Genomic DNA, 25,826 nt, shown 5'->3' on the forward strand with positions numbered 1-25,826 from the left:
CATAATACATTTTCTGTGTGTCTGGCGTGCGGGAGGGGAGGGGGGGGGGTTGTGCAATTCTGTATTGTATAATGACAATAAAGCTGAACCTGAACGCAGCGATGCGTTGAAACAACACGAGCTGAGCGTCGGTCAGCCCCCACTCCTCTGCAGGAAGGGAAATGTTGTGTGAAGTTTAAAACGGGTTCGAGCTGTAGAAGAAGGTCAGCAAGTGAAAGAGATGCGGAGTTACATCTGGCATTAGGGTGAAATAGAATTAACTGAACGTTCACACTGAAGCATGTTTCTCACATGTTCCTTTAGAGTGTTGTTGTTCCCTTCTGTTCTCTGTCTTGATCTTTATTTCTCTTGCTATGTTTCTGTTGTGAAAACCTCCATGGCAAGAAACTGGATTCTGATTCTAAATAAAATCTGAAGTTACAGAAGGTTCTTCTATATAAAAATGCACCTTTATAGTAATAAATAAACTAAGTTACAGAATAGCTGAATGGAAAGTAGTGTCCAGCAGATGGAGCCACACAAGAAGTATTATCACGTCTTAAAAAGTCCACGAATACTTTTTATGTTGGGAATATTTTAAACTTAGAGAGTTCAGGTATCTCCATAAACATATGTTCAGTTCAACCTTCTGGATTGTGATTATTTATGCACCTTTTAAATTGTTCTGACTTCTCATTGTATTAATTTATAAAGTATAAAGCAAACATACAGCAACACGTATACATCTTCAGCCATGATCACTTCAGATATTACGATAGAACTGTTCTAGGTTGTCTCACTATTTATACACGCACATACAGCAGAATCCTGTAATAAATAAAACTATAACAAAGAGTGTTTACATGGACAGTGTGACTGTAATCATTTATGTTTTACACAGGTACGCCTCCTCAGGTGTCCTCACCGGGATCCTACAGGACGTATGAATGAAAGAATGTAAGAATAACATGCTCAGTGTTCACAGAGGAGTCAACACACAACGCTTTATGAACATTACAGGTTTACGTATTTGGTCCTCACTTCACACCCATCTGTAGCAAGTTGAGCAACATAGTTTTGAAGCTGTACCGCAGCTCCACCTTGATGTTTGTCCTGTCTGACGGAGAACTCTGCATGTCATCCAGTGACTAATGGATAATAACGACACATGAGGCACATATTAGAGCGATTATACACTCTGATGTTGCCCAACCTGCCAGAGCGGGCTTCCTTTTTTCTGTCTTGCAAACATTGTGACTCACATTAGAGAGTAAGGGTGGGGGTTCCCATCAGCACCACCCTTACTTATCGTCATTTCTCTCACCAGTTGACCTCGCTCCTGGTAGCCAATCACCTCTGTTGTACCTTATGCCAGCAACATATGGCCCCCTCAGCCCCCCCTCTACTGGGACAGCATGAAGTCAGGGGATAAATGACGAGGACAGGCTGCACAGAAGACTCACTGCTGAAGAAGGAGACGTGGGGGGGGGGGGGGGGGGGGGGCTTTAGCTGAGCTTATACTTGACGCCCCTGATCTTAAAGAACATTTGAAACCAATTACAGGAAACAGTTAATGCGAAAGATTAGAAATGTACGGTGGACAGACGTGGTGCTCCGGGAGCTGCACCTCTTCTCCCCGCGTTTGGTTTGTGTGTGAAGTTATGTTGTTCGACGTCTTCCATTTGTTTTATATACGTTTGCACTCATTTATATTGTATGAGAACAATTGCTATGTGTGTCCCCTCTCTGCATCTCACATCTATACAACTGTCTGTCCTGCAGGAGCGAATCCCAACTGGGCTCCAAAACGTTATTATCCGGACACTTCTTAAAACACTTAAGTCCAGCACGTCTCCTTCCTTTGCTGAGGGTTGGCTTCTTTGTCCTTGTGCTAATGATGCTGCTGCATGACTTGTTATGTGAGCAGGAACATTTCCTCAAGTACAAATGTGAGGTACTTTTACTTTATTTGAGCCTTTTCACTTCACTTTCTACTTCTACTCCACGAGTTGAGGAAGGAGTGCTCACATCTTTTACTTAAGTACACAAGTTTAAACATAAAAAGAACTTAAAGTACAAAAAGGAAAAGTTATAACTTATTTATTACGAATTTTGAACAAAAATCAAATGAAGAATTTATAGAATATGATGTTTTATCATCATTAATAACTTAGGGAATAACTTACTTTACAGTAGAACATATTCAGCATTTAGAATAGGCTAAAAATATAATCGCCATATTTTAAAGACGTAATATAAAATATAATCAGGTAATCCTTGACAATGTAACAGTTATGTTAGCTTTGTATAATTTGCATTTATAGCCTATTTGTTTATATACACCAACGCAAATTGAAAACTGTGAAAACTACTTGGCAAATTCACATTCTGATATTCAATTAATATTTTATATAATAAATCATCTTTGTTCTTGCACTGTTTTTAATTCACCTTTACCTGGTGAACATTACCGACTATAGCCTTATGTACTATCTGCGTTTGTTCTTGTTCATATATTTATCTTCAATTAGTATTTTATAATGTATTTTGTATTTTATAACAAATACTTCTTTCTGCCACTACACCAATCCTATGTGAAACGAAACCTCGCGATACTTAGCTGGCCTGTGGTTACAGAGGCGATATCTCGCGCTACCTGAACACTCGGTGTCTCATTCCACCACGGTCAAACCTGCCGGCAGAGTTCCTGTTCTTCAGCTCCACACTCATCATTTCATTCGGAAACTTGAAACGGAATTTATATTTATAACAAAACATCGTTTTATTTATTTAAAGTAAACGTAATCGTCAAGCTAACTTCACAGGTAACCGTTGCTTCAAGGTCGAACGTAATTTGTACAGAAAAAAAAAGGAATTTAACGTAACAGCATAGCCGGCTCGTGCTAACAAAGAAATTCCTTTCTCTTCAGAAATAATCCCCCATTACTCTCTTTAGTTATGAGTCATGTGGTCGTTGATAATCCACACGGTCTAGATCAGCAGGTGAGTTCTTTTAAACTGTTTCCTTCTGTGTTTTTCCTTTTAAAAATGTGGTGATTTTCCGCTACGCACATGTAAGTTTCGATAGAGAAGAAGCTATCGTTAGCTAAACCGCTAGCTTTGAGCTAAGCTAACGCTGCGGCTGCTAAAATGGAGGTTATGGTGTCGCCGTAGAGAAGATTGTGATGGCGGAGCTCGTCACTGCGCTGTGCTAACTCTTCTAACAAGCTTGTTTAGGGCTGCATCCCCCCTCTTTAAAAGACCAACACTAGTCTAATGCTGTAGTCTACAACTCGCATCTTGTGAAAATGTAATTGAATGAAAGGAAATGTGCGAGGTTGGCTCACATTAACGATCCTGCCGGTGTCCTCCGAAGTTGGTCCGGCTAGCGTCGGGCCTTCTCAGCCTGAAACGTGGCGCAGGAGAAAATGTTGGCACCGGGTTTTTAGCCACCATTAATGTTTCTGAAACAAAAAATAAAAAACCTCGCATTAATAAATCATTCAGGTAGTAATGCTACCAATTCGGATAAGCTATTTCGCGACAATCCTATTAAATATAATTTAGTTATTTAGATTTATCTGTTGAATTTGTCTGCATTTCCCTGTTCGGTGGTCAGGGACTAGATGCCGGGTGTTGGATGAATTAAGACAGTTTTTTATTACACATTTGCCCCCAAAGACCATATATATTGTGATGAGGAAGAATGCCATATCTGCTCTGCTGGTTTAAAGGCAGGTATAACAGGAAACTTTCAGACACACGATCAGCCACTTTTTTAATTGAGGGAAAACGCTGTATTCAATCTGCTTTTTTGATTTCATATTCAAATGGTTAAAAGTTCATGTAGCTCACATACATTATTGAGCTTCTTGTAGTTTCTGAGATGCCATTTCCTCTTTAACGTACATTATGTTCTCTTGCACATGGGGCTTCTGAAATGCAATGAAAGGCAGTCCCATGTGGCCAAAGACTAAATGTATGGTACATAGTTCAATAACATTTCACGTGATGGTTGCATATTATGATCTTATTTCAATGATGGTCATTGTGGTGTTTTACCCTCACGATCTGTTACTGGTAGTTTCAGAGTTCACTGGACTCAGAACCAAATTGCATTCTCACAGTTTCCCTTTCCCCGCAGCTTGCTGCCCTAGACTTGAACAACGCTGACGGACAAGGCGGAGGAACTGGCAGTAAGTACTAAAGCAGATTATACAAGTTCATGTAATGATTACATTATCCTCATGTCATTGTTTCTACATGTTTATTAAATAATAGTTACTCATGCAAACTTCTCTGTCAGTGTATAACGGTGTCCCGTCAACACGTTTAAATCCAAAAGGAAATAAAACTACTTGCTACTCGCGCCCGTCCAGCTGACTGGCAAGTGGGAGGAGAGCGTTGTCTTACTTCCTTAACTGGTAGCGCCGTCCATCTCTAAACTCAACCACTCGCTCATCACACAGGACGCACAATCCAGTAAACTCACACACCATCGACTCGTGCAGGGGACGCTCCCCTTTACCCGTTAATACTAAATAAACGATTCAATAGTACAGTTGGTTAACTGTTAGCCGCGGGTAGCGTTGCTATTCAGATGCATTCAAGCTCTATTCAGTGAAACTAGTGTTGAGAAACTTGAACAGTTGTTTTAAGGAGATGTTTTTACAGCATTATAACGTATTAGAGTGGGAATCACTTCCTAACACACAGCACGCACATGTACTCAAGAAGTGTATGTGAAGTACACGGGATATTTTCTACGGTTGCATTTGGAATGGAGAACTGTGGGATTTCGCTGCTTTTGGTCTAGTTTACAAAAGGTCTAATATTGTGACATCGCTGCAAGACGGGGAAGTGAAATGTCAGACCTATAGATGTTCAGTTTAATATGAATTAAAATGGAGGAGCATGACACCTCCATAAAACGTTTGAATTGAGCGACGAAATGGTAAAAATTCTGTCGATTTCTTTGAGTGGTGGAACTTGTGTGTGTAGCTTCTTTAGTTTCAACCATAACTATCCAAAATGAGTATTTCTAATTCTATATGGCACATGACATGTTTGTTCTCTCCTCCTCACAGGGCGTTACATTCCACCTCACTTGAGAAACAAAGAATCATCTAAAAATGGTGAGTTTAATCTAACACTCTGACTGAGCCACTGTCAGACCAGCAACACAGGTTCAACTTGTGAGGTAAATGTAAAAGCCTGTCCGAGCCGGTAAACGCGAGCACAATTGAAAGAAGATTGGTAAGGTACTATTCATTTCTCAACCAACTGATCCAGTCAAACACGATGGGACTGCAGTGCTTTTGCTGCGTAGAACTGTTGAACATTTAGTTACATTTTTACGATTGCACAGCACGAGGAGAGAAAGCCATGTTAAGTTTCCGTGTCTGTGCATTATAGCTTATTTTAGCATGGATAAAGTCGGACGAGAGGTCCTGTAAAGTGGCTGTAGATTGGAATTTCACCCAGTACAAAAATGAGGCAACTGTCAGAGTTGTCTGACTCTTTTCATTGGCTGCTTTATCCCAAGTTTATTCTTGTCCCACATGTGAACAAGAGGGCTGGCTGGTGGCTGATCTGAAGAAGGGGAATGTATTTTTTCTGTACTTGTTTTTAGCTTATTAAAGGTTTTAAGTCAAGGCACACGTGCCTGGCATAATTGTCCAGATAATCTTTCATTTAAATCTTGGAATAATGCTACTGTGTCATTGCACACTTGATGTTTCACTGTTTTCTCATTCCACTGCAGGAAATGCTTATTCCGCTGATAGACAGTACGGTTATTCAGTGGCACCAGTAAATCTGAGTCCCTTCTGTCTGCTTCCGCTGAGGGCTACCTGCATTTCCAGATGCATGAAATAGCCATTTTACACCCAGCAAAGCCGGTGTGAAGGGGGAGAGCGTTAGAGCTATACACTGTACACAGTAAAAGTTAATGATGAGCTCATGATTAATTGATGTGCTTCTTTCTGCTGAGGTGCTTGCATTCAAAATGAGAATCATGTTATAGGTAAAGAGTAATTGGATGTAAGCATATGCTTGCTGGGCTAATTAATGCTTTTCTCAACATGGGTTGCATTTTTAATCAGGGCATATGATAAAGCCATTCAAATTAGTTTTTCCCCACTGTATATGCAAACCCATATTTCACCTGCATTGTCCCTCAAGTTTCTTCTGAGCAGTACCCACAACCATGGCAGGCAGACTGCGAGCAAAGACACATAAATAACTATACTGCAGGATGGGATGACTGTCAGATTGGTAACTATGTGTAAAGTCAAGCCCAACAGTAATTATGGGTGAGTCTTTTAATAGCCTGCTTCCCTACCTTTGCTCAGGTTACCCAAGACTGGCCTCTCAAGAGCTTGCCTTTTGCTATGCCTACAGTGGGGGGAGGGGTGGGGGTGGGTTGGCACAACAGATGTGGTATACCTTGACCTTTACCTGCATGCCAAGCCATCTACTTTAGAGTATACATAGCAGAACACTGGGGTCTGACACGTCGCGTCTGTCAAAGCTACTTATGATGCATGGTGACTGTGACTTCGAGACTGCACTGCATCCCTAGTGGCTGTCTGACTAATATTGAGACAATCTCTGCAGATATCTCAGGGGAGGCGCCTACATTTACAATGTTCAACTATCTCCTTTAAACTCTTGTTAGTTGCGCTCATGAAATCAAATTTAGGGATTTGATGTTGTAAGAAACTGAGCTTTACATTGATGCAATTGACAACTCAGTAATAATTACAAGTCTTTGTTGTTTCTCTTGTTCTTCAGAGAACATGTAGCTTTATGCATCTGCTTACAGCATATTATTGAGAAGTACCACGTGGAGTGCATGCAGACTGCTCCAGGGGAAATCACCTTCTGATTAGTTACTTCTCTCGTGTGTGTGTGTGTGTGTGTGAAGCTACAATAACCTTTGAAATCTACTGCTGCACTCGGCGGTGGAGCAGAAACTGGCATCCAGTCGCCCCTCCTTGATTTACTCCTCCTGTCCTGTAGCGTCTGAAAGGGATGTTCACCGTAGAGTGATTGTCAAGTGTTTGCAATTTAATGCTGACTAGAACTGACCTGTAGGCGTCTTTAGGTGGCTTGCACTGTGCCTGATGGTAATGCACCAGACTTGTTCTGTTAGGTTAGCAGACTGTCCGGGGTCATTTATAGCCCAGGTGAAGCTCTTTGAAGTTGAGCAAGCTTGGGTTGCTGTCTGGAGTCCACTTGGCACAAGACTCACCTGGAATATGTGAGACTGTTGGGGGACATGAGCAGTGTTGGATTCACCAAACCCCTTGTTGCTTATACTTGATGTGGGAATTGATATGTTTCTATCGATTCCTTTATAAAAAAGTATATCAATGTTTATTGGCGCTAGAGATGAACCAATTACGACTCCGAGGAAATATTATTCTACTGTATAACTGAGCAATAAATGTTTTTATGGTTGTTCCTCCACGGCTTATTTTGGACTTGCAGGTGTTACAAATGGCGAACTTTGTCTTTTTCACTCTGAAGAACATCCACACCGACACGTGGTGTGACTGTTACTGTCCGTGCCGCTGTGCGCTGACTTAAAACCATAATGCGGCACGTGTGCGCGGCCGGTCGTGGTTGTTCAGCTGATATCCGGCGGGCTTCAATTGGCGCTATGACTGAGCTTTTATTCCTCTTCCTTCCATGGTGCCGTTCCTAAACGAACTGAAACATGCTACAGCGTGCGTGTGACATTTGGTCACTGCGCATGCGCAGCTGTCGGAGAGCATTGAGAGGAATCGTTAACACTAAAGGTTTAAAAGTTCCCAAAGTGTGAACTTTTGTCTTCACCGTTTCAAAATTGAGTTACATGTTCCTGTTTTTTCTTAACAGTTCTTCGTTATTTAAATGTGACAACTTGCGTAACACATCGGGGGGAAGCTACTTAAGTCTAGACCGTGAAAGCTACACGTGATGTGTTCAATCCAACGCTGAGAAGAGTAGTTACTCCACTGCGGCTTTTGGAGGCGTCTTGCTGTTTCAGAATGTTTGGCTGTGACGCGGCTGCACGATGTGCTTTGCATTGTTTTCAGAGTGCACATGCATCATTTGACTGCCAGTCCAAAGGTGATTTGAAATGGTTAATTTACCAAACTGCACTTGTTGTTGTAAAGCTCAAATTTAAGAGATCTTTGCTCTAAACAGTGGAAATGTCTGTGCTCCACGTCTGCCCCTTTCTAATTGCAATGCAGCTCTGAGAGGCCCTAAATACTCCCAACAGCCCAAAATCCATATCTGGTCACCATCAACATGATACCTTTTTGAGATTGTTTGTGGGTGTTTTTTAATTGTATAGAAGATAATGGATTCTATTTAACATCTAAATCCTTCTGCTTCTCTGCATCTATTCTCTAGTACAGGTGTAAAACGTACTTTTTAAAAATGGGTCCTGATGGTTGAGACCAGGTTCTTGTCTAGTGGAGTTGCTTGCATCCCACCTGTCAGTAAATTAGGCTAAAAATAGGCCAGTCACTTTTAAGAGTCTCATGGCTAGGCAGGCTAATGTGTACTTGCTTACTGACACACATGAGTAACGTGTGCAGCATTGTGCTCATCCTCACAAGCCTTTCTGTTTTTTTTCTGGGTGTTTTTTTGTCATCTTCCAACGAAGATTCACCTGGATGGGACGGTGGACGCGGCAATGGATTTGTGAATGGTTATAACGACAACTGCACAAATGGGGGCTTTGGAGGACGAGGACCCCCTCGCAATGATAGAGGTGGGCGTGGCGCCTACCGTGGTAACGGGGGTGGAGGCTCGTTTGATCAACAATTACAAAATGCAGGTGGGAAAACCCTGTCGTGTCTAAAAGCCCCGGTTTTTGGAACGACGGTGTAGTTTTTAAAGGGATAGTTCTGATGTTTTGAGGTGGGGTTAAAGAGGTATTTAACTACCTACAGTAGATGGAGGTTGGCACGCCCCCAGTTCGGAGAAACGAACAGGAGATGCACATAAGCTAATGAATGTAATGTCTGCAGCAAAAACAACCGATATCCGTTTCTTTATTAAGAATATTTTCCACCGCTTTAGCTTTTTTTTTCTTATCAATGCTTTCTCCAAAGCCACCACTGACGAAACCAGATTCGGATTCACAAGTCACGCAAACATCGACCCGATCTAAAGCAAAAGTACACGAGCAACTTCCATATTCTGTGAGCTGTTTTTGTCAATGGAGTCTGTTTTGAAGAGGGCATAAATACCGGCTTCAGTTCTGAACGGGCTTCTGACGGCAAGGTAACGCGATAAACATTCTGAAATCTAGCGTTCACTTGAACTGGTAATGAATTGGTGGCTAAAGAGTTGCTGCTGCCCCGCCCACAGCAGTAAATTGCTTCCTGCTGGTACTCTGGCACTTCATACCACCCCACTTCGAAAACTACGAAATATCCCTTTAAGATGGAAACTTGGTCCCTCCCCACCCTTGTTCATACAGTTGTTACGATATCAGAACACTGTCACTGACTTTGCGTAATGCCAGTTATGAATAATTAACATCAGCTGTGCACTTAGTTTAAGGGAAAGATCTTTTCGCCACTTTTGGTAAGAAAGTGGCGCCATCTGATTTCAGCTGATTTTGCAAAAAGAAAGTGTCGCTGACGGGTTCTTTCTCCGTTCTTTGTAGGGGTCGGCGGTGATGGCAACTGGGCCGGAGCCCCTAGGGATGCTGCCTACAACAGCTTTGGCGGACGCACTGATAGGTCAAAGTCTACCTTCTTCAATGACCGTGGGACCGGAGGCTCAAGGGGGGGAAGGTGTGTAAAAATATATTTATTAATATACCTTCAGTTTGTTTCAATACGTGTCTTTATCATTTGTGTTCTCTAAATTGCAGAGGTTATACTTTTGTAACGTGAAACCTCCCTTTCATGTCTGTTTTTAAATCAATGTTGGTTCCAGGCTTTAACACGCTGTGTGCTTGTGTACAGATTTGAGCGTGGGGGCTTTTCTGGTGGTGGAGGAGGCGGCAGCCGCTGGACGGACGAAACCAGAGACGACGATTGGTCCAAGCCTACTCCTGCCAACGAGCGCCTGGAACAGTGAGAAGGATTTATCTAAAACAACTAACTAATAAAACATCTTTTATTTGCATTTTCATCTCAACTTTTGAAAACCTTTTCCCCAGTGAGCTTTTCTCTGCAAGCAACACTGGGATAAACTTTGAGAAATACGATGATATTCCCGTGGAGGCCACTGGAAGCAATTGCCCGCCCCACATTGACGTCGTAAGTCTATAATGGTGTAATTTAAAATGCCCCCCCCCCCCCCCCCCCCTCTGGATTCATCTCAAATTAAATGTGGTGTTGATGGAACTGTTTGTCTCTTACTGACGCCGTCTGGTTCTTCTGTAGTTCCACGATGTCGACATGGGGGAGATTATTATGGCTAACATCGCCTTGAGTCGCTACGATAGTCCCACCCCGGTGCAGAAGCATGCTATCCCCATCATCAAGACCAAGAGGGACCTGATGGCTTGCGCCCAGACTGGTACGTATTTTCTTAATGCTTGCATGTGACTGCTTTCTGTGTCCGGTGTGTCTGCCCGCTGAGCAGCAGCTGATATATTCTTCTGCTCAACCCCAGTTTACACCTCGATGATCCCGTGTAACTAACGGTGTAACCTGCTGTGTTTCAGGCTCCGGGAAGACCGCTGCGTTCTTGCTGCCAGTGCTGAGTCAGATGTACTGCGAGGGTCCAGGAGAGGCGCTGTCCGCCGCCAAGAACAGTGGACAGGTACTTGGGGAAAGATGAATGTAAATGGAACGCATCCCGATTAGCCGTTTGTTTGTTCTCATAAACGTTTGTTTCCTCCTCAGGATAACGGCAGGTATGGCCGCCGTAAGCAGTACCCGATCGGCCTCATCCTGGCCCCCACCAGAGAGCTGGCGTTGCAGATCTACGACGAGGCGAGAAAGGTGAGCGTCGAGGAAACCAGTCTCTTATATATTTTAAATAAATGAAACGTTGAATGTCTGTTTTTTGACTCATCACCCTCAAACAAAATCCTTAAATTGAATTTATGATTTTTTTAAACTTTCTTGTGAGTAAAAGTCGTCTGAGCTGTGAAAATGATGACGTCCATCTTTTCCCAATAAATGTTGACGTTAACAACTTGAAATAGTTTGATAGTCTGAAACAATCGTACGCAGCTACCACTGAGTCGTTTAAAGGATGTTAGTGGAGCCTCCTCTGTATCTGACACGGCATCCTCCCAACGTTGTGAACGAACTGATCCGTGCAGCTCTACATTCAAAGTGTAACAGTTTGACTGAACATTCATCTTAAAGCTGAATTGTTTGTCCTGCGTTCCAGTTCGCCTACCGCTCTCGTGTGCGTCCCTGCGTGGTGTATGGCGGTGCTGACATTGGCCAGCAGATCAGGGAGTTGGAGAGAGGCTGTCACCTGCTGGTGGCCACACCTGGACGTCTGGTTGACATGATGGAGAGGGGAAAGATCGCCCTGGACTATTGCAAGTCAGTGCAACGCAGTAACGCAGGGATCCACACTTGGATCGTGTTTTCTTAATGGAGCTGGCTCCAACATTTAATAATGAAATGTGTCTCTGCAGCTTCCTGGTCCTGGACGAGGCTGACCGCATGTTGGACATGGGATTTGAGCCGCAGATCAGACGCATTGTGGAGCAGGACACGATGCCGGCTAAAGGCAGCCGCCAGACCATGATGTTCAGTGCCACCTTCCCCAAGGAGATCCAGGTACGTTGACCACTACAACGAATATTTATCAGCGCCTGGTTGCTTAAAACCTCTTCCATCCAAACGAGTTGCTCAAATTATTTCCTTAAGATGTTGCAACGGGTTTATTTATTTTGACTTTGGTAAGCAACTATTAAACATATTGACTCAAACTATTTGATTTACTTTGATTTACTAAACGCAGCTCACTTTAAACCTAGTTTACTAGGTTTAAACTAGATTAACTAGTAAACTGTAGCTGCTTCAGTCTTCTGGGATATTAAAGCTGTGATGTTGTCAACGTGGTAATCTAACGTTTGGTTCGCGACACAGTTAACTTGACTCAAAGTCGTATACTTTAACGTTATGTTTAATTAAAACTCACCCTTCTGTTGACTCCTTGCGGTCACAGTAATGTTGGTCTCTACGCTTCACAGCGAGACTTCTTTAACTTAATATATATTAATATAATATTCTCCACATCTTGTGCATTTGTTGTCTTTTAAATGATGCGCGTGTGCTTGAATTATTCCATCTTCTGTTTAGTTTGGCTTTTTTTATTCTTTGTCCATTTTTGGAGAAGCTAGCGAACACTGACAACAATGCTGTTAAAGTTGAAGTGAAGCGTAACCACGGTAACTGAAGTGCACATATGCTGTGTTGTGACAGTAACAGCTGTGAAAGCCTCAGGCTGCCAACGTATGAAAGGAGACAGTGTAAGAGGCTTTATGCAACGCTCCTTAAGTCCAACCGTGCACTGCATACTTCTACATCCGTTTGATTTGTTTGCGTAGATCCTCGCTCGTGACTTCCTGGAGGACTACATTTTCCTGGCAGTGGGCCGTGTGGGTTCCACTTCAGAAAACATCACGCAGAAGGTGGTCTGGGTGGAGGATAACGACAAGAGGTCGTTCCTCCTCGACCTGCTCAATGCCACAGGTGAGAAAGCAACGATGCCTCATGAAGGTCACACGTAGCTCTAATACATCAACACCATATTAAGCTAACGTTGCTGTATGCTAACATGTTTAGATATTTATCTTATGTCACAGTGGTGAGCAGAGGAAACATTGCTTCTCACAATAGGTTTTATTTGAGTACTGAAGCCTCATGTTTACCGGCCGCTTTGGTTTTCTCTCAGTTATTCCCAGTGATGCGCCGGAAGGTGGGCCAGAAGTTGCAGATAAACCGGGTAAGTGTGAACATATCACTCTGACCCACAGAGACACCCGTCCCTCTGTCGTGTCCAATAAGAGCTTGTAGTACCAACAATAGCATTACCTTGCACTGTTGGTGTGTCAGGAACACTGAACACAGGTCAGCTGGCTCAACAGTTTCCTGGAGTCAGATGTCTCCGACAGATTTCATGGCAGCGACCTCTAAACTGGCACGAGGAACAATGAATAGTAATATTTATTTTAATGTCTGTGTTGAGCCCTCACCTGTATTATGTAGAAGCCCGGTGTAACTTGACTTAAACCTCCAACTGAGCTCACTTCCTTTATTTATTTTATTGTTTCTATGGCAACTGTTGCAGCTGCAACTTTGAAAGGCGAACTTGTGTGTGATTTATGTCAGTGGCAGCCGCGCTAAAGCACTTGGCTGTTATGTGAAGCAGGTTTTTCAACGGGAGAATGTTATTTGTATGTATTGAGCTTCTAAAAGCAATGGAGACGCTGTAGCGAACGGCTTCATCCAGGCACGAAGGGTTATACTGTTTTCTGTTGATGCTAAATAAAGCAGCTACAGTATGTGCATCGTAGCAGAGCGGCTGCTGCAACACGACACTCCTCCGCCATGTTTATCAGCCGACGCTTTTATTGTGAAGGCCATTAATGCCCAATATCTGTCTTGAATCAATCAAATTATTATTTGAACTTGATGTCCCAAGTAAATCCTGTGGTCCAGTGTAAAGTAACTTCAGTGCTGTGCAGAAAACCTGAAGCTAATGTCAGCCATGTTTTTATACAACCCAAGTGTCTAACTTCCTGCTCTTGCAGTTGTTCTCTTAGCATGACCGTTAAGTTCCTCCTCCCATCTTGTAGTTTTAGTCCATCCCTCCCCTTGTCCCCAGTTATCAATGATTTATATATTTATCTCTTTGCTCTCGTCTCCCGTTCTGTCTCGTCCTTTGTTTCCGGCTCCGCAGTCAAAGAGTCGTTGACTCTGGTGTTTGTGGAAACCAAGAAGGGAGCCGATGCTCTGGAAGACTTCCTTTACCACGAGGGTTACTCCTGCACCAGCATCCACGGAGACCGATCCCAGAGAGACCGGGAGGAGGCTCTGCATCAGTTCCGCTCCGGGCGCTGCCCCATCTTGGTGGCCACAGCTGTAAGTAATCTTCACGGCGAACGGTTGTTTTGCTCAAACAAATCCTCGTGAATACAAAACGGACAAATCGGCACTTATAGAAAGTGAAAGATGCGTTTGACTGACGGCTTTGTCTTCATGCAAATTCTCTATAAATATTATAACGCATGTACTCATTGACTTTGGAAACATTGCATTTGCTGAATGAAAGGTCAAAGAAATCCACTGTTAAAGTTAATTAAATGTAATTAAACTGAAAACAAATGATAGAATGATGATTTATAACCAGACAAACCACGAGCATCATTGCAAAGCAGACGCAGTAGTTTCTGTCTGGATTTCATAATTCTGAAGTTTAAAATAACTGAAACCTGATGGAATATAAAGTTTGCGTGACATCTTGATATTTAAAGTATTTTAAACTTCTTGTCCAGGTGGCTGCCAGAGGTCTGGACATCAGCAATGTGAAGCACGTCATCAACTTTGATTTGCCCAGCGACATTGAGGAATACGTTCACCGTATTGGCCGTACGGGACGTGTGGGCAACCTTGGTATGAACATCGTGTGTGTGTGTGTGTGTGTGTGTGTGTGTGTGTGGGAACCGAATTTGTGATTCCTGTTGTGCACATTTACGTTGACTGAGTATAACGTCGCTCTGTTTCGTGCAGGTCTGGCCACGTCGTTCTTTAACGACAAAAACAGCAACATAACCAAAGACTTGCTGGACATTTTGGTGGAGGCCAAGCAGGAGGTTCCCTCCTGGCTTGAGAGCCTGGCCTACGAGCACCAGCACAAGAGCACCACCCGAGGACGCGGCAAGAGGTAACTAACAGGAACAAAGGGCACAAGTCATTGTGGGCGGGTTCTAAAAGTAACTTGTTACGTGAAACCTCAGAATTTTATTATTCTGGAAAATGTCCATTTGAAACGACTTCATCCACCTTCAGACACTCTGTACCATAACGTCTAACAAACTGTTGTCTAGGTTCTCTGGTGGTTTCGGCGCTCGAGATTACCGTCAGACGCCTGGAGGTGGCCCTGGGAACTTCCCAGGCAGCCGGGGCGGCACGCGAACCCCTGGAGGAAGCCGTGGTTTTGGTGGAGGTAAGGAAACTATATCCTCAGCAGGTCGTCTGTTCTGCAGTAGCGCGCTGCTTTGTTAGTGAGGAGTTGTTTGAATCTACTGCTTGAGAAATGTTTGCTTTTCAACATCATCTGGTGTTTCATCAACACGTCCAAACCAAAAACCTTCTCAATGAAACGGAAGCAGAGCTGCTGGCGAAACATCAAATGTTTTATATATATATTTATATGAACAGCTGGGACGAGATTACAATTTCATTTGTAGTTAGTCTTCGATGTGGCTCTCAAGGTTTTGAGTCTGGACATGTTTGGGGTTGAAAGTGTTTTACACCACATGGAAGTCATGATCGCAGATCGCAGGCTCCTTATGTCACACATCGTAAGTTCAACCCGTCTGCGACTGACTTGAATAACTGAGTTGTCGCTGCTCGTCCCTCACAGGTGGATTTGGCGGCGGCAGCAACTTCTACAGCAACGACGGCTACGGAGGAAGTTACAGCAACTCTGGTAGTGTGGATTGGTGGGGCAACTAGTCGCCATAGGAATGGGTTGCCATGCCGACCCGACCCAATGGAAACCACATGTTAACTTAAGCCAGACCATAATAAAACCCTCCCTGTGTAGCTTCACTGACACACAGTACATTACCAACCCTGGTTCTCTGCCATTCGCTTCTCTCAAAACGGAAGTGCAGCACGACGCAAAGGAAGCCACCAAGCACGTGCGACGCACCGGAGACCGCAGAGATTCGCACACCTCAGAGCGAGCACGGATGCTGACATGCATTGTCCGACAGCAACTTCGGACTTTCATTGTTAAAAGTATTTTTGTTCTTTTTTGTGGGAAGGAAAAAAAAAAAACGAGAAAAAAACAAAAAAAAACTGGAATCGAATAACCTGAGGATCATTTGTATGTTAATGTACTGTGCCTTTGGAACTTAGACAGGAACTATGTTTTCATTTCACCAGGTGAACATGGCCAAGAGCTCTAAATTTGATTTTACTATTTTGTTTGGTGAAAAAATATTAGAAAGGTAAAATAAGCTTGGACTTAATCAAACCTTGGCAAACTCTGGGGTATTGTGGCTCTAAGTCATGATTCCATTTGAACTTCAAATTTATCGCAGGAACATCATGTAGCCTTTTCTACAGTCAAACAGCTAATGGAGCCGCGACTACGTCTAATACAAACTGGGCCACTCCGTGACGCAACCGTATTTTAATCCTAAGGGACAAAGTTACTTTTCTTTTTCTTTTTTGCTCACTCTATCCTGGACAGGCTCCTTTTTATGGATATGATAGTCTTTGAAATAGCCATTCCTATTGTAATCTTAAGAAACACACAAGTCATTAAGCTCGGTGCCAATAATCGCTGAGGTTTAAACACGAATAATCACTGGTGGAACTTGTTACTCCACACTCTTCAATTGACTTGACGGTGTTACGGCAGCTAGTATGTTACCAAGTGCTAGCTACGTTAAGTGGGCGGTGTTTTTTGTTTATTTTTACTTGAGACATTTTTGGTGCAGGTGTGTGCAAAATTGAAAAACTGAAGTCAGTTTTTTGATTTTTGAATTGTTTCTCTACAAATATGTATCAAAACAAAAAATGCCTGCCATCTTGAAAGTGAAGTTCAAATGGCTGCATAAAGGACCACAGCATCGGGAGGGCACAGCGTGGTGTTAGTGTTTACTGAATCGACCGGCAACCACGAGGCCCACATGGTATTCTACGCTTGCAAGTGTTTTGTTTTTTGGTCAAGGAGGAAAGACACGAGAACTGAGTCGCAGGCTTAACTTAATTACAAACGTTTTCTCTTTTCAAGCTGCGTTGGAGGCATGGTTCATCTTTAAGAGACAGGCATTTGAGTGATCACTGAGGTTTATCAATTGAACAGCGAGGAAACCGCGAAGGGTAGAGCAACACTTCGACCACTGGGGTTAGGGGAGCGGGGGGGGGGAAGGCGTGGGGAGAGCGGTGTTCAGCGCACCGCCGGCTGTGGCTTTGGTTTCCATTGCTGCGTAGTGTAACTGTGGAGGTGGCCAAAGATGGGGGAGAGTCCACTTCCTCATGGAACATTAAGTACTGTCAGGTCCTCTGGGAGTTCATCTGCTCAGACTTGTATAAATATCTGTGGCTTCGTAAAGCCAGAGCAGGCTTTTCCTCTCAAAGAGGAGCAGCCATCGGGAGGAGGAGAGACGGGGCGTTTCACCTCAAAATGCTCCTCATCGGGTGTGTTGTGCCTTGAAACCTTTTTTTTTTAAGAAATTGAACTAAAAGCGGATGCACTGGCAGTGTGGAGAACTTGAGATTGAATGGTGCTACTTGATTTAGGTGTGTAGGCCCTTGTTCGTCGTGCCCATCAAGTTTTACAAAAGTTCTTTTATTGCACATCTAGAGTTTTATATAGATGTCTTGGATATGTGTCCTTAAGCTTCCAAATATTGTGTGTGAGGAGATTGTGAAAAACGCAGCTTGTTTACAAAGGGGACAGGTTCTCAACGTTTAAACCAGGATTTATTTGGGACCAGGGGATTTAGCAGTTGGGGGGAATTTAGCCATTTGCACAGATTTCTAGATTCTACTTTTGCTGCTAGTTTTGTGTAATTTATTAAGCATTTTTGACAAATATTTATTTTTGTAAGCCTCAAAGTGATTCTTTGAAAGTTTCAGAAACTTGACCAAAAGACAGTACAAAAAACACTGGCACTTGAATGTTGAATGTCACCTGTATGCGTGAAATTTATATATTTCGGGGTAGTGTGAGCTTTTTAATGTTTAAGATACATTGGACTCGGTAAATAATATCCACAGCTGTTTCAGGGCCTCTTGGGGCCGGTCATCTCTAATATAGGATTCTATTAATTGGTCAACAAAATTTGAAATGGAATTGAACAAACATGCCAAGGTTTGGAAATAAAGCTGTCAAGAGCATAAAAATATTCTTAAGCATATCAGTGCTGAAGTGTTCAGATTCTCCAATTGTGTGCATTATTGATTCTTTACTCTAATTTGACCTGATGATTATTTTTCTCCAGTGAATGTCTGGCACATGGCAATCCTTAAAAGAAACAAACATGTGGTTTATTCTCATTGTTGTATTTGCATATATGACACCTCTGGAGTTCCCCCTGGATGTGGTGCAGGTCTGCAGCTGTTGGACTTGCTTTGAGATGAACACGAGGTTCTGTGCAAGTTGTTGCAGGCAGAACCCGAGACCCGCTCCACATTCTGCGGAGAACCCCGGAGCTCTTTAGACGTAGACTTTGCTTTCTGTATTAGCTTATAGGCTACTGCACTGCATGGGAAATACTCAGCTGTGCAATTGTATGATTTTACCAAAATAAAATGTTTGAATGCAAAAAAAAAAAGGTATCCGGAAAAATCAAGCATGTTTCATGACGCGTTGTTTACTGTAGTTGTGCGGAGAAGACCTGTAGCAGCGGCAGCCGGGGGCCCTGTGGATACGGGCCGGACGGGCCGCAAAACTCAATTTGGTAAAGATCGGATGGGCTTCATTTCTTTTGAAAAAAATATAAAGATTTCATTTGTAAATTGAGCTGTGAGTCGTGTCGTTTTCTCAGTTACAGTTCAGTGAGCGGTTCTGTTCATATTCTGGTGTGAATGTGCAGTCACCATTTAAATTAAAAGGAATGGTGATAACAAATAATAGATTCATTGAGACTAAATTAGTAGAACTTCAGACTTATCTGTTAATGTTCTATCAGCTTCATGAGCGGTACATAAACTTGTACGTTCAGTGTTTTGCCTAAATTATTAATCTGTTTTAACAAAATGTAATTCGACCATAAACCAAATTATTCTTCCGTCAGTCTGTAAAGTACATTATCAACATCAGGGAAACATGAAATGCAGTTTGGATGTTTTGTTTGTGATACAGAATCTAAAAAGCAACTTCTCCCTCAACCAAACTAACTAATATTAAGATCAATGTTAGGGTTACAGCAGGTCTTGTGAACACGAGAGGGCACATTTACATGTGGACATGCAGTGAAGCCAGCGTGCAGAAGGAACCGATGCTTTATTTAAGCGTCTGTAAACTCATGACATGTTGCAGAAGAGAAGCTGAAGCTTTGCTCTCGCTGTCAGGAGCCGTGTTTCACAAATTATACATTTACTTTTAATCCAATACACAACGAGGCAGAATGTACAGAAGTCATACATGACACATATATCTATAACCTTTATATATAATGTTTGTATGAAGATGAGACTACTATACAATAAAGAGTGACTTACATGTTCAAGTTTGTGTGTCGCGCCTCTTTTATTCGTCACACACCTGTGCGTCCTCGCTCCGACCGACGAGCCTCTGCTCAAGATGCGTTTTTAGGAATTGGTCATCCTTCAAGATGGCGTGCGGAGATGGATGTCCGGGTCACAGGCAGGAGGACGGAGGAGACGAGGAGACGAGGAGGCACAAGAGCCTCTGGTGCACATTAATGCTCATGGTTTTTAAATGTGAAAACAATCCTTACGTGTGTGTGTGTGTGTGTGTGCAGTCAGGCCAGGTGAGCTGAATCCCCCAGACGACCCAAATCCAGAAAGCTGTCACTCACAACCGTCTCTTCCTGTGGTGACAGATTATGGTATGTGTGCTGAAGTCACAGTCTGGTGAAATGAGGGTAACGTGTCTGATGCTCGACTTTGGCCGTCTGTGGAGCTTTCCATGCGGTGAAACACGGGTCTCTTTCATCCTGCATGAAAACCATGTTTTCCCCAATTGTCGGGGAGTGTTTCATGTTACTCTCCAGAGGTCACATGGTCTCTAATGTGCTGAGTAGGTTTCATAACCACGGACCCACTGACACCCATTAAACGTCTGTTGTATAATATCTGTGTCATGTTGAAAATAACATTTTAGGGCCACTGAAGTCGGGGGGGGGAAGGCTCTGAGCTGTGCACAGAGAGGTGGTCGCTGCCGGGGGGGCACAGTGAGAGCTTATCCAGAGGATGAGATCAAATAAGTACTTCTTATCTCATCTTCTCTCTGGATGGTGTAAAAAGAACAAACGGTGATTCAACTAAACACAAATGACAGTTGTGGTAATGTTTGGTTATAACTATAATGCCATTTCTTTAACTGTGTTTCTCCTGCAGATGAGTTTTGTTTTGTTTAAATGCTGTCAGTGTTCAGCTGAGGACATTAACAGTGTGTGTGTGTGTGTGTGTGTGTGTGATTCTAAGTTACTGCTCTGCCTCGGCCGGTTGATCTGAGAGCTACTCTTTACTTCTGTAATCCTCCATCACTCCATCACTCCATCCAGGGGATTTGACTGCCATTAAGAGATGGCTTTTTGGTGTGTGTGTGTGTGTGTGTGTGTGTGTGTGTGTGTGTGTGTGTGTGTGTGTGTGTGTGTGTGTGTGTGTGTGTGTGTGTGTGTGTGTGTATTATGGAACACTCTCACAGTGAAGGGGGGAGGATGAAGTGTAAAAACACAACCACACACACTTTGTGCTGGAGCTCTGTGTCCGGCGGCAGCAGCAGCGGTTGACGGTGCATCAGCCTGCAGGATGGACACATGCACCAATATTTGGACGGTGACTTCTCACACACACGGATGCAACTCTCCGGAAAGATCTGCAGGTACGGTCTCTCTGTGTGATATTCTGGATATAAGATTGTAACTCTAGTTGTCACCAGTTTAAGAGTTAAACGGAGCTAAAACTACGTCCCTAAAATCACTTTCAACAACTGGCTTTGTGACACATTTGTATGATTGATAGCAGTTCATCATGAAGTGCTGCTCTGTTGTTTCTTGTGCCATTTCAGACCTCCGTTAATCCTGGCATGTCACAGATGAGAGACTACAGTCATGACTGTCATCACTTTCACTGGTCAGTTTCCTCCTGCAGCTGCACAACATGGTCTCACAGCGGAGGAGAGAGAAGCCTCACACTGTCAATCTTCACTTAATAATAATCCCGGATGGTTTCGCTCTCTTAAAACTATTTCATCATGCATTTGCACTTTGCTTAATCTAACCATCTGCAAACAAACTGCTCCCCTACAGGAAGAAACAGCTTTATGCAAAATCTGAGTATTTAGAATAACTAATGAATTGTGTAAAGTACAGGATGCAAGGCAACACTCAGTGACGGGTGTTGACACACTAAGGGATCATATTAGATTTGACTTTTCTTTCAATATCTACCCAGTGATTTTGGCCTTTATCAGAAGCATGTCTGATAATAACTGTGAATCTCCTCGCTCATAATACACAGATTTCTATCAACAAAGATTCAACATTCAAAGGTTTTCTTGTCACATGCACAAGCTACAGGGCAATGCTCCTCCAACAATGCAACACGCAGTCTGTGTGTAATGCAAGAGACATAACGGTGCAAGTCAAATGCAGAAATAACCGTGGAGAATCGCTGGTTTGCTTCCATCAAAGAAGGATTGATTGACTGACTGATCAGAGTAAGAGGCGCCGTGAGCTGGACGGTGGCAGGCACAGACAACACCTATTGTTGTGTGATGCAAACTGTGCTGTCTTCATCATTTCACCAGCTGCTGCCATCGGATCAGATCCACTCAGAATTTAGTGAAGGAAGTTTTGTACTCCGATTAATTATGTGGCAATAAAACCACTTCTAACATCTGGACGGATCTCAGTGCAGAATGTTTGTAATACGTATTCATCGAATGACCAGATGTGAAACACAAAGTCCATTTAGTAGCTTTTATTTCAAACGTGGAACATTATATTATATATCAGGAGAGGCTATTCAAACTATTTGGGTTTCGGAGCAATGGGGCATCTTTATGCTAAGCTAAACTGGCTGTAGCTTCATATTTAACATATCGTACAGACATAAGTGATATTAATCTGCACATCTAAGCCAATAAGTGGATTTTTCAAAATGTCGTACTATTCTTTTGAACTTATTTGTCCCTAAACAACAGAAACTAATTATAAACATACTAAGAATGGATCAATATGGCTCCTTTTGTTACTCAACGAGGAATCAATACACAATGTGTGGAGAGGAGAGGTGATACTTTCAATTCAATTCAATACAACTTTATTAATCCATGAACACAATTGGATTTTGGGTAGAAGTAAAAACAGACGTATGCACAGACACATAACTACGAGCTGAAGAGCTGTTTAGGAATGTGTTGATTAAAGTCATCATTAGATGTCTAATTGGAGTAAGTATGTTGTAAATAACATTTATATTTAACACTTGAGATGATGAAGGCACTTGCAAATCACAAGGTAGTACAAAACGTAAACTATACTCTTAGTTTAATTTCTTACCAAATAAACCAAAACACTGACACTTGGTGTAAATCTGTTCACTTGACATTCTTTCATTGTGTGGCTGTGGTGGATCTTTGCAGCTCAGTAACTGCAGTGTTGTTTTCTCGTCCAGTGTCCGTGCTGTGCCTGCTGCCTCAGGCGGTGCTGGCACGGTGGGCGTGTGTGCGTGCGTGTCCGGCGTCCTGCTCCTGCACTCAGGAGAAGAGCTGCAGCGTGCTGTGTGACCGCACACACATGGCTGAGCTGCCCAAAGAGTTCCCCTGCGAGGCCTCCGCCATCAACCTGGACAAGAACAGCCTCAAGTTCCTGTCAGAGAGGGCGTTCGGCACGCTGCCCTCCCTCAAGTCTCTCTCTCTCGGCCACAACAACATCTCCTTCATCACCCCTGGAGCCTTCAAGGTCTGATGTTTCAATACACTTTTGTTTTCCTAAAGAGAGGCAGAAATAATTAATTGCATGTTTTTACAAAACTGTACCAAAAAAGAAGAAGAAGAAGAAGAAGAAGTTGTGTCTGTTGTTGCACACTCAACAAGGTGCAACAGCAAGGCTTCCCCAGGTTTTAATGGAAGTAAAGAGGGTAAAACTATTTAACTAATAGATATCAGCATGAAACTTCCCCACTTTACTGACTTTAACACAATTATCTTTTGTGTCACAAGTTTTCTGAAATGTTATATTTAAATATGTAAATTAGTCATTATCTTATTATGTAATGTAGCTGTGGAGAGTTTACATCTACACACACACACATACTCTGATGTGATTTGATGTTTTCTCTCCACTCGTCTGAAAGAGTGGAACGTGTGATGGAAGCAAAATAGCCCAAAATCCGAAAATTAACCAGCATAAAATTATTTACAGTGCCTCAAAATACACATTTTCAATAAATAAAATTCAAGTAGAAGCAACATCAAAAACACATAAAAATGCAATGTTGGTTCATCCAAACATAACATGTTTCCTCATTTCCTCACCCTCTAGTGACATCCAGCATTGTGGATATTTATGTTTTCTTTGCCCAGTTTTTGAGAAATCTGCTGCTGACAAATGTGTCACTGACTCCGTTACAATGGAGGTAAATAGAATTAAATTGGTGATGCAGAAACCATCACAAAATGACATTCAAAGAACCAAAACAGCTTTACGCAGAAACAATGTCCTGGTTGATCTAATGCATTTCAGTGCTTTGAGCAGCAACAAATGAAACCATTCACCTCCAAACCCGAACGAAAACTATCTGCATGATTAGATACTGCTCGGCTTAAGTGGGATTATATTACTGGAGTCAAGAAATCCTTTTTTTAAAAGCACCAAAAAACAGTTATTTGTTTGTTTGCCTGTGGCCCAAATATCCACAGAAATGAATTTGAACCTTTTATGTTTTATCCTGAAAAAAACTCTTGTGCAGAGGCAGCATTTTGTCTCATTGATGTGTAATTCAAGTTCAATCTGTTCTCTTGACAGTAGCTTTAGTTGAAGACAGCTTTAGTTTGGCGTCATGTGAATTGTGAAACATCTGCATATTTACCAAACAACTGACCCTCTGTCCTGCAGGGCCTCACCAACTTGGTGGAGCTGAAAATGGCGCACAACGACTACATCTGTTACCTTCATACACGGACGTTCACGGGGCTGAAGAAGCTGATGCGCCTGGACGTGTCAAACTGTAACCTCTTCAACATCCCTGACCGCATCTTCATAGATCAACCAGCGCTGAGGGAGCTCTTCTGCTTCGAGAACAACTTCAGGAGGATCCCGGGGGCCTTCAGAGGCATGGAGAACCTGACCCACATCTACCTGGAGAGGAACAAGATCGAGGCGGTGGCCTACAACTCCCTGCTGGGTCTGACTCGTCTCAAGTAAGTCCCAGCCTGGAAGCAGCGTGGCCAGATGTGCTTTGGTTATTGTATCTGTACGATAAATTAGCACTGTGCGCAATGTACGATCAATAATGCTAAAATTGCCATAATATAGGCAAAGTATCAAGGGAGTAACTATTGTAATTTAAATTACATTTTCCATATGTTCCATACTGTAAGCGGACTACTCTCAACAGCATCTGTATAGGAATGATTCATCCGTTATGATCACTGTGATTCTGCCGGTTTCCATCTCCCCAAGGTCCTCAGTTCTGTCTTTTAAACAATCGTCTTTTTGTGTCAGGTACCTGAACCTCCAGGAGAACCGCATCAATGTAATCCACGACCAGTCCTTCCAGGACCTTGTGCGGCTGGAGAATTTCTACCTCAACGACAACCAGCTGACTGATCTGCCCCGCTTCGCCTTCAAGGGCATCAGCTGCCTCAAGATGCTCAACCTCGGGGGGAACAAGCTGATCAACGTCTCCAAGACCTGGTTCAGTGACCTGGTGGAGCTGGAGGTCCTGTACCTGGACAGAAACCAGCTGCTAAACATTGAGGAAGGCACTTTTGAGAACCTGACCAGCCTGATTACGCTTCACCTGAACAGCAACAACCTCACCACCCTTCCCTTCCCCGTTTTCCAGCCCGTCTACTTCCTGGGCCGCCTCTTCCTCTTCAGAAACCCCTGGGAGTGTGACTGCTCCCTGGAGTGGCTGAAGGAGTGGATGGAAAGCTACAAGCTGGTGCGGGACATCCCCTGTGCATCACCTTCCTCCGTGGCGGGACTAGATCTCGGGCAAGTGGTTTTCGCCAAGTCGAACGGCACGTGCGTGGACCCCGGAGAGCTGAACCTGACCACAGTCTCATCAGAGATCGTCTCCACCACTGAGAACCGTTTCAACAGCCTCATCTCCAAACTGCTCCAGCAGGAGCTCAGAGAGGAGATGGGAAACGGTACAGAGAGCCTCCGCAACGGGACCCTGCAGGAGCTTGAGGACGGGCTGCTCTCTGCAGGGGTAGGAGGGTGGCGGGCCCACGCAAGCCAATCCCTTCTCTGCGTTGTTGTATCGTGGTTCATCTTAGCTTTGATTGGCCAGTCAGATATTTATTACTGTCTTTCTTGCACATGAGAACTTTGGAAATGGGGTTTGCTTCCTGACCCACAGAAGCAACAAGGAGTAGCTATTCAAATTGCCGATGAGATAAAAGATTTATAATTTATCCGAGAAAGTACAGAGAAACACTCTTTCTTTCACGTGTGGTCTTCAGAGGAAAGACTGACGTTGACATTGCGGAATTTATTTTCACATGAGCTGTTCATATACAATAATCTATGATATTTATAGATTATTTATCCAATGCATCTCTGTTCATCCTGATTCATAAACAGCTATGGCAAAGAGGCAGGTGGAGATTTCAAGCTGTGGATTACTGTGGCGACATGATGAAAATGTATGTGAAGCAAAACTTTTTGTTGCATAATGCTCAATATTAATTAATATTATGTAATATTCGTAGCATTACATAGTCTGTTACGAGTGTTGTTGGTTTTTGTACTT

At 43.1% G+C, this 25,826-nt stretch overlaps 2 protein-coding genes across 5 annotated transcripts; both read left to right on the plus strand.

Moving 5' to 3' along the window:
- The first annotated feature begins 2,630 nt into the window (after positions 1 to 2,630).
- Positions 2,631 to 18,672, plus strand: LOC115005754 (ATP-dependent RNA helicase DDX3X-like). Of its 4 annotated transcripts, XM_029427710.1 has the most exons (20): positions 2,631 to 2,804; positions 2,910 to 2,982; positions 4,124 to 4,175; positions 5,067 to 5,114; positions 8,642 to 8,815; positions 9,653 to 9,782; positions 9,957 to 10,067; positions 10,154 to 10,253; positions 10,380 to 10,515; positions 10,664 to 10,761; positions 10,845 to 10,943; positions 11,341 to 11,501; positions 11,597 to 11,741; positions 12,515 to 12,659; positions 12,862 to 12,912; positions 13,870 to 14,051; positions 14,465 to 14,582; positions 14,700 to 14,853; positions 15,017 to 15,135; positions 15,556 to 18,672. In XM_029427710.1, the coding sequence occupies exons 2-20, from the start codon at positions 2,938 to 2,940 to the stop codon at positions 15,645 to 15,647; spliced, it is 2,160 nt and encodes a 719-aa protein (XP_029283570.1). In that variant the 5' UTR covers positions 2,631 to 2,804; positions 2,910 to 2,937; the 3' UTR covers positions 15,648 to 18,672. The 4 variants fall into 4 exon arrangements, with proteins under 4 accessions (XP_029283570.1, XP_029283569.1, XP_029283571.1 ...); XM_029427709.1 differs by having other exon boundaries at positions 2,631 to 2,982; XM_029427711.1 differs by having other exon boundaries at positions 2,631 to 2,982; positions 8,642 to 8,749.
- A 2,250-nt stretch (positions 18,673 to 20,922) lies between these two features.
- Positions 20,923 to 25,426, plus strand: nyx (nyctalopin). The gene is made up of 4 exons (XM_029427714.1): positions 20,923 to 20,972; positions 22,518 to 22,804; positions 23,960 to 24,264; positions 24,569 to 25,426. The coding sequence occupies exons 1-4, from the start codon at positions 20,951 to 20,953 to the stop codon at positions 25,395 to 25,397; spliced, it is 1,443 nt and encodes a 480-aa protein (XP_029283574.1). The 5' UTR covers positions 20,923 to 20,950; the 3' UTR covers positions 25,398 to 25,426.
- Positions 25,427 to 25,826: the final 400 nt, after the last annotated feature.

The sequence above is a fragment of the Cottoperca gobio genome, unplaced genomic scaffold, assembly GCF_900634415.1.
Source record: "Cottoperca gobio unplaced genomic scaffold, fCotGob3.1 fCotGob3_361arrow_ctg1, whole genome shotgun sequence".
NCBI lineage: Eukaryota > Metazoa > Chordata > Actinopteri > Perciformes > Bovichtidae > Cottoperca > Cottoperca gobio.